The sequence below is a fragment of the Giraffa tippelskirchi genome, chromosome 11, assembly GCF_054371585.1.
Source record: "Giraffa tippelskirchi isolate mGirTip1 chromosome 11, T2T-mGirTip1v1.2.pri, whole genome shotgun sequence".
In the NCBI taxonomy this organism is placed as follows: Eukaryota; Metazoa; Chordata; class Mammalia; order Artiodactyla; family Giraffidae; genus Giraffa; species Giraffa tippelskirchi.
The window spans coordinates 1,397,689-1,410,204 of NC_137285.1; the positions used below are offsets into that span (position 1 = coordinate 1,397,689).

At 67.9% G+C, this 12,516-nt stretch overlaps 2 protein-coding genes across 7 annotated transcripts in view; one reads left to right on the forward strand and one right to left on the reverse strand.

The window, feature by feature from the left end:
• Positions 1–514: 514 nt before the first annotated feature.
• RSPH14 (radial spoke head 14 homolog) overlaps positions 515–12,516 on the reverse strand; it is a 48,356-nt gene continuing 36,354 nt past the window's right edge. For 3 of the 6 annotated variants that reach the window (XM_081542140.1, XM_081542143.1, XM_081542141.1), the window contains exons 5-7: positions 2,567–2,792; positions 1,939–2,075; positions 515–814 (exon numbers count right to left, since the gene is read on the reverse strand). In XM_081542140.1, coding sequence (XP_081398266.1) covers positions 576–814; positions 1,939–2,075; positions 2,567–2,792 — 602 coding nt within the window. In that variant the 3' untranslated portion in view covers positions 515–575. Of the gene's footprint in view, positions 815–1,938; positions 2,172–2,566; positions 2,793–12,516 lie in introns of all 6 variants that reach the window. The other 3 variants (XM_081542138.1, XM_081542142.1, XM_081542139.1) reach the window with 1 other exon arrangement.
• Positions 8,407–12,516, forward strand: part of GNAZ (G protein subunit alpha z) — a 29,919-nt gene continuing 25,809 nt past the window's right edge. Inside the window, exon 1 of the mRNA XM_081542144.1 lies at positions 8,407–8,561. The gene's annotated coding sequence lies outside the window, so the exon portion shown is untranslated. The remainder of the gene's footprint in view (positions 8,562–12,516) is intronic.

The following is a 12,516-nucleotide window of genomic DNA, read 5'->3' on the forward strand; positions in this document are numbered from 1 at the left end:
TCACCTCCCATCCCCGCAGACCTCCAGTCTGCAGACAGCAGCGGGAAGGCCGGGGCAGCCCGGCCCAGGCTCACTCAGGGGACTTGGCTTTGGGGAGCTCAGCTGTTTGAGGGGGAGGCCTTAAGGGGCTACCCTGTGCTGAGCACTCATCCCTGGGGTGCTGGTGGGGGGCCTCTTACAACTCACCCTCCGCCAGCCAAGAGCCCACAGGGGTGGCACCAGTGACTTTCCTTCCTGCCACCCCTCGTGGGAAGCTGGCTGACCCGGGGAGCAGGACCGCACCCCAAGGGCCTGTTCACCGAAGTGTCCAGCCCCTCCTCCCCCTCATCCCTGCTCTCTGCCCTCCCAGGGGCCTGGACTGCAGCGGGGGGCGCAGGGAGGCCTCCCACCCATCCCCGGGCCCTGTGGTCAGCCTGTGACCCGGTCCCCCCGAGCCGGGAGTTTCCCCTTTGGCAAGAGAGAGGAGACACGTGACCCGCTCCAGGACCATCGGGTGCCACCATCCGGACCAAGATAAAGACACTCTGCGTTTATTCAGGCGTGGAGTCACGGGGCCGGGGGTGCAGGTGGGAGGCTCAGGGCTTCCACTCAATGACTCTGATGGCTATCTGGGCCGCCCGCTGCACGGCTGGGCTGAGGTCCTCCTCCAGCACCCGGAAGGTGGCCACGTGCGATTGCAGGAGCTTGCGGCCCTCGGGCGCCTCAGCCAGCATGGTGAGGGCCTTCACGGCATTCAGGCGCGCCTTGCTCAGAGACGAGGTCAGCAGGTGCAGCAGTGGACGGGTGGCCTCCACATCCAGGGCCGCGTACTTCCCTGCCGGTCACCAATGCCAGGCGTTCCTGGGGGGGCCCTGCCCACCTCCCAGGCCCCCCGGCCGTCCCTGCCCCCAGCCTGGGCCCCACGAGCTCCCCAGCTGGCTGCTCCCCAACCAGATGCCTGCGCGGCAGCCCATATCTCACCAGGCAGCGTGAAGGGTCTTGTGAAAACTAAACTCCAGTCAAGAGGGAAAGGGGGGCGCCCCTCCTATACCCTTCCCTGCACCCCCCCGCCCCGCCCCGCCCGCCAAAATGCCACACTTGCCCCCATCCTGCTGCATCAATCACTTCTCGCTGCTGTCAGACTGGGCGGCTTCCTTGGCCCAGGCAGCCCCCCACCCTGGGGGTCCACCCCATACCCGCCGCCCCCAGGACACCCCGCCCCTCAGCTGAGCCACCTGCCCCCAGGTCCCCAAGCCGCAGGCGTCTCCACCACCCCCTGGGGCCTGGCCTCCCGCAGGGGCTCAGGGTCCCTCGGCAGGAACGCCAGCTCAGGGAGAGTGGCCTCACGTCCCCAAACTCCCACATTGCCGGGATCCCCTGAGAGCCCCCAGCCCTCCAGGCACCCACCTCGGCCCCCCAGAGGGAAACACTGCATGTAGCCCGGAGCGGGCGGGGGTAGGGGTGGCCGGGGGGCTGGGGGGCCCCCTCAGGGCAAATGGGGAGCGGCGGGAATCCCAGCGCTGGGGGGTCTGCCGCTGACTGAGGATCAGAGATCCTCAGGCAGCTCCGGTGGGACAGCAAGGAAGCTCGGGGGACCCGGATGGTGCAGGCGGCGGAAGGTGCTGCAGGGACCCAGCCTCCAGGTGGAGAACCGGTCCGGGCCCCTCCGACCACCCAGGACGCTGACTTGAGTGTGGGAGTCGGGGTGGGGGGTAACCTCAGTTCCTCTTCTCCGCCCCTCCCGCCCCACCACACTGAGGCCAGCGGTGCTGGGCTCCACGGTCTGCTGGGACCTCAGGATGACCAGCTCACAGGTGTGGCAAGCGCATCAGTCCAAAAATTTTGGTTCACGAAGGCCTGGGTCAGAGGCAGGAATTCCCAAACCAGGGAACCGAGAGGATGACAGGGAGGGGCCCGGGGCCCCGGAGGGCGACCCCTGGCCGGTTGGGGCCGCCTCACCTTCAGTGGTCACCGTGGCGTTCGTGAGCGCCCCCGCCGCGTTGGCCTGCACCTCCTCCTCCCTGTCCTTCAGCAGGTGCACCAGGATGGGGATGACATCATGCTGCCACACCTGGATCTTGCCCTCCAGGGGGACGCTGGGCCGGGCAGGGTGCGGCTGAGGACGGGCGCCCAGGGCCCAGGACCGCCGCCCCGGGAGGCACCCATGGAGAGGGCGCGTGCTGGGGGCTGCCCTGGCGGCCCCGCGGGGTGCAGGGGCGCCCGTGTGAGGCGTGAGACGTGGGGTCAGGCTCACTGGGCCACTGGGGGGCAGCCCACCCAGGAGCTGGGGGGGCAGAATGGAGGGTGACGCCCCCCCCGTCCTGGGGAAGCGTCCCTGGGGTCGCACGCCCCCCTGCCCCCGCAGCTCCAAGGCTCTGAGATCCGCAGGCCAGACACAGCCCGTGAGCACGGTGGCCCTGGCTCCCTGTCCCGACTGCACAGACGGCGTCTCCTGTGCGTCCCTTCCTCATGGGAGGGGGCGGGACGGGGGGCCCCTGGGGCACAGAACTGTCGGGGCCGCCCCGGTGTGGGGGTCCTCCTCCCCCAGGGCCCAAGCAGGAGAGGGGCTGGCCAGCCGGGGCCTCACCTGACGGCAATGAGCGTGCGGGCGGCCTTACTGCGGATGTTGCTGTTGCTGCTCAGGAGCTTCTCTTTCAGGAAGGGCACCGCGCGGCTGGCCAGCGCCTCGGTGGCGTCCTCCCTGAGGCAGGCGCCCAGCGTGTCCAGCAGGAGCTCCTGGATTTCCTCCTCCTCCCTCTGCAGCTTCCACACCAGTGAGGGGATCAGGCCGCTGTTGACGATGCCCAGGGCCCCTGCGAGATGGGAGCGGGCACTGGGTATGGGCCGGTGGCCACCCGCCACCCGTCACGTGTGCTGGAAGCCGGAGGACTGGGCTGAGGGGAAGCTACAGTATTTGACTAGATAAATTACAAACCCCACCCTCTCCCGCTGCCCAACAGGGGCCTGAAGCCACGGCTGACAAGCTGGGGTGGGAACCGTGAGGTCACGGAGGGCCCCAAAGGTCCAGCCTTTGGTCACCTGGGACTGGGGGGCACCCACCTGGAACAGCGGCCTGAGAAGCAGCAGCCGCCCTTGCGGGACCCGGGCACACGGGGGGCCTTCCCCTCCGCCAACCACCATGTACCAGAGGGAAGCCTGGGGTGGGGCGGAGGGGGCATCGGTCCCTCCTTCCACCCACCACGCGACGTCTCTGTGATGCCCGGCCAGCCCCGGGGATGGGAGAGAAAGGTTGCCAGTGGGCTTAGAGGAGGAAGGTTTAGAGTGAACAGGACGGTGTCTCACATAGAAAGAGCTGCGTCTCCCGACCACAGCGGGCGGGCAGTCCACAGATTCCGGCCGGGGGTCCTAAAGGGGCCCAGGGCCCAGCAGGGAGGGGGCCCACCTGGAGCCGCCTCCCCACCCCCCATGGATGCTTCTGCCTCACTCCTCCCAGCCTCCATGCCCCGCTTCCTGGGGAGTCAGGACACAGCGGGCTGCCTAGAGGAGACCCCAGAGACGGCCAGGCAGCACCCGAGGGTGCTTATGAGTGCTCAGAAATGCTGGCAGAGCAGCCCCCACAGGGCAGTGAGTGGGCCCCAAGGAGGGAGCCCGACAGCCCAGCTGTTCCACAGCCTCCCCAGCAGCCCAGGCTGCCCACCGTGAAGCCATCCACAGTCCCCCGCTGGAGCTGCCACCAGCAGACACCTCTGTCTCCCGCCTCCCCTGCTCAACCCTCTAATTGACTCTAGAGAGACAAATAAACAGGTTAATTAGCCTAAAGGTCTCTGAGTACCAATTAGCACCCAGGGATTTCCTCTTTGAAGACATCGCCCAGCCTTCCGCCCTCAGTCCCAAGAGCATCAAGGGGCAGGTGCCCACCGAGCGGAAGGGCAGCATGTCCAGGGGCTCCCAGTTGCCCCAGGCTGGCTTGTTACTGGGGTGTCAGCACTCACCACACAGGAAAAGCGGTTTCCTGTTGCCTCAAGTACTGGGTTTTTTAAGTTGTGTGTGTGTCTTTTTTATTTATTTTTGGCTGTGCGAGGTTTCCGTCGTGGCTCACGGGCTCAGCATCCGCCCCGCAGCACGTGGGTTCTTAGTTCCCTGAGTGTGGCTCGAACCCACCTCCCCTGCACCGCAAAGCAGATTCTCAACCACTGGACCGCCAGGGAAGCCCCGTGGGGTAACACACACGGATTAAAGGCACAAGAAGGCGAAGGTGGACACCTCACTGTATCCAGCTGTGTGACCTCAGACCAGCCACTCACTCTCGCGGAGCCTGGTGTCATTACTGGCACCAGCCCACCTGGCGGTGGGGGGAGGGCTGGGAGAGGACAAGTGCAAGGGAGTAGCATCCCCGTGGCCCAGAGGCCACACCTGGCACAGCAAGGGTCTCAGCGCCCACTGCGTTCCAGCTGCAGGCCGGGGCCTGTGGGTGCGGGTGAGCAGCGAGACGGAGACACAGACAAAAGCTGCACAGTCCCTGCCCTGCAGGACCACCTCTCGGTGGCCCCCCACCTCTCCTGGGGATCTGAGGTCTCTCCCCCTCAGCCCTGCTCTCCGGCCCCAGTCCTGCTCGGCCACAGCCCGGACGGCCGCTCCCCAGCCCTCAGTGCAGAGGTGACAGTCTGACCTTCTGAGAAGGACGGTGCTGGCCAATGGAGGGATACGGTTCCTGCCTGGGGGCTGCAGCATCCGTCAGGGCTGGACGGGGCCTCGGTGCACCCGGGCCAGCCCAGGGGAAGGTGCTGCTGTAGACACAGCGGGGCAGCCACAGGCTGGGGGCAGGTGAGTGGCGGGAGTCAGAGCGTCACGGCAGGAAGCTGGAGGTGATCACTTCCACTGCCCCCCCGCCCCGCACTGGGGAGGAAGCCGAAGCCCAGAGGGGCAGCCTGAGTGCCCAGGGACACACAGCAGGAGGGAGAGGCAAGGCCTTCAGCTGCCCGGGGCTTTCCTTCCCAGCATTTCTGCTCCTCGAAATGCCGAGCACTGGGACCCAGCTCATTTGGAAATGGGAGATTTAAAAATAAAACGCGTGCTGGGTGAGCCTCTCTGCTCGCTCACTTTGCTGCTTTTCAGCTAAAAGGAGAGTCGAGGGCCTGGCTATTTATAACTAACCCAGATCTGGCTTGTTCTAGTTGGGGGGGGCAGTGGTGGTGCACAGAAAGGCCCCCCAACAGCCCGGGACCCAGCGGCGGGGTTGGGGTGAGTGGGACGGACGCGTGGGGCTTGGAGAAGAGCTGGCCAGAAGGGGGCACCCTAGGGCGGTGGGGAGACCAGTGGGAACGTCAGTGGGACCGGCATCACCTCCTGGGGCTGACCCGCGTAGACGAGGAATTCCAGGTCCCAGGGCCCTGGACAGGCAGGACGGGAGGCCCCGGGGGAGCTGGGCTGGGACTGGCTGGGACCGAGGGTCGTGATCCCCGGGCGTGGAACCCCTGCGGTGGAGGTCCGGCCACATCCTGAGGGCCGCCTCGAGGCGGGCAGCCCCTCGGCCAGCTGTGCTTCCAGTGGCTGCGGGGTGGGGTGGGCTCAGTCAGCAGGGGGCCCCCTCCCCCTTTCTTCCACGGAGCCTGCGCTGTGCTCTGCCAGGCAGTGAGGGCCCGGCCCCAGGAGCCGGCATCCCCCCTGGAGCCCAGACCTCATGAGGCCTCTCCTCCACCTGCCTGTCCGGCTTTGCAGCCTTGTGCGGCCCCTGCTCCCTCCTCACGCCTGCCCTGGCTCGTGGGGACCCTCCTCTGTCCTCAGCTTCCTCGGCCCCTCAAGAGGGCCTGACAGGCTGACCACATCTTCCTCCCAAGATACCCCCGCACCCTGCAACCCTCTCCTCCTTGCTTCCATCTCCCTCCACGGGCTTAACAAGTGCCTCCCCTCCCTCCGGCATCTCCCCCCACTGGCTCCTCTCAGCCGGCCGCAGCCTCCTTTCGGCCCCTCTCAGACATGCCAGGTCACCCGTCACCTCCTGGCCTGGCCTGAGCTCGGCCTCACGGACCGACTCTGCCTTCTCCCTGTCTCTGGGCCGACTCGCTGACGTTTTTCACTTGATTCTCCACTTGAGAACGGCCGCACACTGAGGGACCAGGCCTACTGTAAATAATGTGCTGCTGCTGCTAAGTCGCTTCAGTCGTGTCCGACTCTGTGCGACCCCCGAGACGGCCACCCACCAGGCTCCCCCGTCCCTGGGATTCTCCGGGCAAGAACACTGGAGTGGGTTGCCATTTCCTTCTCCAGGGCGTGAAAGTGCAAAGTGAAAGTGAAGTCGCTCAGTCGTGTCCAACTCCTAGCGACCCCATGGACTGCAGCCCACCAGGCTCCTCCGTCCATGGGATTTTCCAGGCATGAGGACTGGAGTGGGGTGCCATTGCCTTCTCCAGTAAATAATGTGAAGACTGTAAAAAGAAATGTAGATGAATCTTGCCATCATTCTCCTTGAATGTTAGGACCCAACTCTCCGCGGTTCTTGGGCCAAGCTCCCCAGTCCCGTCTGAGGGCCGCCAGCAGCCGCTATGGTCTCCTGACCTGCCCCAGCCTGGGTGGGTGGCATCCTCGGGGCTCCAGCTGCGCTGGTCCTCTGGCTTCATCCCGGCCGCACCTGCTCACGCCCGGCGGTCTGCCCACCCCACCGTGGAAGGTGCTTCCTCCTGCCCCAACTCGCGGGCCCCCTCCATCCTGAGCACGGAGGAGTGAGTGCTTGCTGAAAGGAGGATTACGGTCACTGCTCGAGGTGGGGGAAGCGCTCACTCCCGCAGTCAGGGGGCTGGGGGGGGCGGGCCACAGCCAGGCACGTCGGGCCCCTCATCACACGCTCGTGCCCTGCTCGGTCTCCCCACGCTCGCAGCTACGTTTGCCTCTGCAAACAGCTGAATTCGGACCCCTGGTCCCCCAGTTGCCCCCGCCCCTCTCTGAACACGTGTCAACATGCATCTCCCGTCGGAATCCCCCTCTCGGGACCACCCGCTGGTGTCCCCTGTGATAGGAGCAGCAGCTGAGGCTCATCTGGGTGAAGTAAATCGTCCAGGGTTAACAGGTGGTGGCTGTGGAGTCGGGCCTCGGCTTCACCCCCAGCTTTCTCCGCTCCACCCTGGAGCGGGGTCTGTCACCTTCCTGCTGTCACGGCCACTGGGCTCTGAGTGGCCCTCTGGGCAGAAGCCCGCCCTGACCCGGCCCGGCGGTGCGGGAGGGCGTGCACACAAAGGAGCCCTCGATGGTCGGCCACTTCCCACCGGTCCTCAGGGGCCACCTGCAGCCAGCACGTGTCAGATCCAGTCTAGACCTCGGTGAGTCATCCACCTCGGGACGTCCATCACCAACATCTGTCCGGTCTCTGACTGTGTTTAGGCAGCACCTTCACGGGCCTGGGCTTGGCCCACCACCTCATCTCCTTCAGCCAACGGTCAGTCCCAGTGCTTCTGCCAACGAGTGGGGTGACCCTTGTACTGTGACCATACATGGAGGTGTAGGGGGATAAAGAAGGGTTAGCGAGGAGCATCTGCAGGAGCACCTGCATTTACCTGGGTGCTCCAAGATGTACGGAGTGCAGGGGAGGACAGAGGGACACTGACATCTTGGTTCTGGCCTGAGTCTTTTTAAGCACAGGGGCCAGGGGCTCCTGGCTCCGAGGCCGCAGATGGGCTCCCCCTGAAACTGAAAGCAGAAGCTGGCAGACTGCCCTTCGCTGCATTTTGCTGAGCATCCGAGCAGTCTGTGAACTTCCCAATGGCGCCCATGGGCCCTGGCCTCAACAGAGCTGGCTCCCTCCCGCCTCTCTGGTCTGGAGGCGCCGCTCCTGGGCCCCTCCCACTCTCCTGCCCTCCCTTCCAAGGCAAACCTTCTGTGGCAGGACTGCCAGGGACCCTGATGAGCCCTAACCCTGCTGGCCCGAGCAGCAAAGGTGACGAAGGCCCCCTTCCTTCGCTGCAAAACGTCGCCGGCGTAAACCTCCAGGGTCCGCACGGCCCTTTCCCACGTCCTAGGCGACCGTCGCGACAACTCAGGGCAGCAGATGCCACTAGCCCCACTTTGCAAACAGGCCTCACAGAGGTCAACCGGGTGTCCAAGGTCGCGGAGCTCAGACTAGGTTGCGATCTGGGCCGGGGACGGCGGACGCGGCGGGGGCCACGCACCGCTCGCGCACTCGGCCTCCCGGGGGCGGCGGCGGGGAGCGGGGCGGGCGCCCGGCCTCGACGCAGTGAGACCGCAGGGCCCCTCCAGGTGCCGGCCGGGCGGGCGGCGCGCGCGTGCGGGGCCGCGGGGCGCAGGGAGCCCGGGCGCCGCCCCCTCGCCCCGCCGTCGCTGGGCCGCGGGCCTGTCCGTCAGCCGCTCCCGCCCAATGGGCGGCGGGCCGGCGCGCGCGGGGGCCTCCGCCCGCGGTTGGCCCGGCAACACTGTGCGCTGGCGGCTCCGCCTCCTGCCGGCGGCGCGGCGCGGCGCGGGGCGGGCGGGCGGACCCGCGGGCGGCGGCGGCGCGGGAGAGCGGGCGGAGGGAGCCCGGCCGGCGGAGCGTGTGCGCCGCCCGCGGCCCTGTCACGTCCCCGCGCGGGCGCCGCCGCCCCGCGCCGCCGGAGCAGCTCGGCCGCGGCCCTGAGGTGAGCGGGCGGCCCCGCGATCGGGGCGCGCGGCCCCCCGGACCCACCCTGGCCTTCTGTGCGGAGGGGCGCCCCGCCCGGGCCCGGGTGGGGGGGCGCCGGGATGCGGGGGCCGGGCGCGGGGCGGCGCGGGCCGGCAGGTGCGGGCAGGGGCGCCCGCGCCCATGGGTGGGGCGGGCCGGGGGGCCCCGGGCGGCCGCCGGCGCGGGGCGCGGGCCGGCGAGCTGCGGGAGCGGCGGGGTCTCCCTCCCGGGGCGGTGATGGTGATGGTGGGGGCCGGCGCGTGGCCTGGGGTGAAGCGGAAGGCGAGGGCCCCAGAGGCCTGGGCTCCCGGGGGACGCACGGCTCGCGGTCATCGCTCTCGCGGTCATCGCTCTCGCAGCCGAGCAGGTTCCTCGGAGGCATTTAGAGCGAGAGGCGAATATCGACCCGCTGCGATTGCAATATGTTCCCGGCTTGATATTTTTTTTTCCCTTAAAAGGCGGTGGGGGCCCTGGGGTGCTGGGGGAAGGAGAGGGGAGGGCCTTGGGCCGGGGCTCAGTGTCCTGCTGCCGGGGACCCGAAGGGTTCTTCTGCTTCAGGGTGGCAGCTGAGTCTCCCCGGGCGGCGGTGGCAGAAATCCGCCTAGGCCGAGAATCGGGTTCTCTGTGAGCAGAGAAAGGATGGGAAGGCGGCACCCAGGCCGGGGAGCCCCGTGTCTGTCTGGGGACGCAGGGGCCCACCGGGGAGGGGGGCTGCTGGTCTGCCTGCCCACCCCCACCCCACCGGCATCGAGTCCCTCTGCTCCGTCTGGAGGAGGCTCCTTGGCCAAATTCAATTAAGCAAATGTTTACTGAGCCTTTGCTCCCCTAGGCCCGGTGCTGGGGTGGGAGTGGACTGGCCCTGCCCTCCCGGGACTGACTCACCGCCCCAGGAGGGGACAAGTGTCTGCTGCTCGGAGAACTCAGCCCTGAGGGTGGGTGTCGTCGGGGGCCCCTGGGTGGGACTGGACTTAGCAGGGCCCCGTGGGCAAAGTGACATTTGAACTGGAGCTTGAAGGACACAGGCACTGCTGGGGTGGGCCTGGCGGGCAGAGAGCAGAACGTGGACGGAGGCGCAGACGGGGGCGCTCAGGCGGTTGGGTCTGGCAGGGGCACTGGAGGTCAGGCGGGAAAGGGCGGAGGCCGCCCGGGGCTGGAACGCAGGAGGAACGGCCGAGCCCCCGTGCCCTCAGAGGTGGCCGCTTCCGGGGAGGCTTGCAGTGTCCTCACCTGAGCGAGGAGCAGCTGCGTGGCCCAGAACCCGGCAGACCAGGGAAGAGCCTGGAAGACCCCGAGGTGCTGGTGGCCTGGGCCCGCCCTTCCAAGCAGGGCCGGGGTCCTGGGTAACCAGCCCCCGGCCCCGCCTTCCTGGCCAGCACGGAGGGTGATGGTGTTGAGCTGGTGGCTCTGTTCCTCCGGGGCGCGGACCTTCCTGAGCTGTAACCGTGGAGACGGGGCCTCTGGGGAGGGGCCGATGGCATGGGAGGGCCTGGGTTAGGCAGCAGTGTGCCTTCAGCGTGCCTCGCGCTTCAGGGACGCGAGACACTGGCATCTGGGGTAAAGCGCGTGTGTAGTACAGACGCTGATTTTCTCGGATGGGAGGTAAAGAAGACTCAGTTCTGTCCCCCTTGGAAGGCCAGTGTGACCTTCTGCCCTGGATCTGCTTGCCTGCCCACTGCCGAGGGCGTCTGCCCTCCCCCTGAAGGGGCTGTGTGTCGTTTGTCTGCAGCGCGCCCCCTCCTTGCCCCCACCCGCCCCACCAGACACACACCAGCTCTTGGCCAAGGCCCAGCTTGCTGCAGGGAGAGCGGGGCCGCCTGCCTGCCCTCGTGGGCTGCGGCCTGCGCTCAGGGGGCCGGAGCCGCTCGCCTCTGTGCCGTCGCCCAGCCCCTCTCCAGGGACCTGCCACGCGACTCCAGTCGGGGGACTCAGGGAATGAATTCTCCGCCCCGCCCTGCCCTCCCCCGTTTCTCAGCCCTTCTGTCTCCTGGGGTCCCGGGAGAACAGGTTCCTGGTCTGACTGTCTGGAGCTTCTCCGGTGATCCCAGGAACTTCTGGGTAATCAGGGGCACGTGGCCAGGCTGCCCAGGGCCCCTGCAGGAGGCCGGGGGAGGGGGGAACGCAGAGCCAAGTGGCGGGGAAAGCTGGCCTCAGACTCGGGGCGTGGCCCTGGCGGCCCGGACCCCACCGCGTGGCCGCCCCGTGAACACACACGATGACCACGCGCCGCGCCCTCCTGCCCGGCCATGAGGACATGGCCTCCCTGACCGCCCCGTGCCGGCCCTCAAAGAACCCAGATTCTGTGTGGCATGCTCCTGGGTGCCAGCCACGGCTGGCCTGGCAGGAACCCTGGAGGAGGCAGATTAGCCACCCTGCACCCCCAGGAAGGAAGCCCAGGGCGGCCGAGCCCCAGGGCCGGTTCTGTGGGCTGGGAGGGAGGCGGCCCCGGGAAGTGGACACAGACATCAGGGCAGATGCCGAGGCCCAGCCCTGGCAGGAGCCCTGAGCCACTTGTGCAGCCTCGGGGAGCACGGCGAGTGCCAGGGCGGGCGGCCACAGGTGCCCCCTGCCCCCTGCCCAGCCTGTCCTCGTCCCCACCGCAGACAGATCCCGGAGTGCCCCGCCTGCCCCCGCGTGGTCCTCCCCAGCGTCCACGCTGGCAGGGGAGGCACTTCCCGGGAGTGAACGAGCTAACAGGCACCAACCCTCAGGGACCACCTGGCTCCCTGGGCTCACCCCCCGGGGAGACGGAACGTCACCCGCTCGCCCGGCTCAGCCGCGGGTTCCTTTGGCTGATCTTTACGCGAAGGCTGGGGCCGTGCCCAGCACAGGGGCAGGCACACGGCGCACACTCAGGCCCGGAGGGGTCACCTGGTGACCGGCGTCAGGCAGGACAGATGCCGTGAGGAGACCCGGAGCGGCGGGTGGGAGGGGGCGTCCGTGTGGCGGGGCTGTTGGCGCACCGCCTGGGAGAGGCGACGGTCGAGCTGTGTGCCCCCCAGGGAAGAGCGCCAGGGCGAGGGTGGCCGCTGCAAAGGCCCAGGGAGCCACCGTGGGGGAGCCGGGCAGGTAGGATCACCCTTTTAAAAAAAGACCCATCCGGTGGATGGCGCGGGGGCCACCGAAGCGTTTGTGGCTAGGGGCTGCTGACCCAGGGCGGGGGCAGGCTTCGAGAAGGGGTCGGATGCAGGGGTCAGCTGAAAGAGGACCCGCCGATGGGGAAGAGGTAGGACAGCTCTGGGGGGGGCTGGCCTTGGCAAGAAGGAGGCCACAGAGGCTCCGTGGGACATGGGGAGCCGGGAGAGACGTGAGTGGACCCAGGTGCGCGTGGTGGTCTGACAGGAGAGCCGGCGGGCGCTGGAGCCCTGGAGTCCGCACACCAGGAGCCAGGGCGCGGCGGTCGGCGAGGCTCCTTGGGGTCGAGGACGGATGGGACCAGGAGCTGGGACCTGGGGGCCCCGGAGGAGCGTGTTGGCAGGAGGGGTGGGGTCCCCTGCGGGGACTCAGCATCACGAGCAGGACCAGCTGCTCCATCTGCGGGGCCCGCGTTACACATCATTAAGCGTCTGTGAGGACAGTGACGGCAGAGCATCAGGCCGGGGGGCCCTGTGTGTGTGCCCAGCAAGGCCCTTCGTGGTGGGACGGTGCCCCGGGCCAGCGCCCACCCTGTCCTTCCCTTGCCTGCCACCCCCAGCCCGTAGGCAGCTGGGCCGGAGCTGGCACCGGGGCCCGCGTGGTTCTTCTCCCACTCTGTTCATGGGCCCCGGCCCTCGGGCAGGAGGCGCGGCCAGATGGTGGCGGCCTGGGCAGACCGTTGGCAGGAGCGGGGGTACACGTGGCGAGCGGCCTCACACACAATGGCTTCCCTGAGTGCGTCTCTTTTCCAAAGGAACCTGCTGCACATCACGGAGTTTGGAGTTATTTGCTTCTAAATT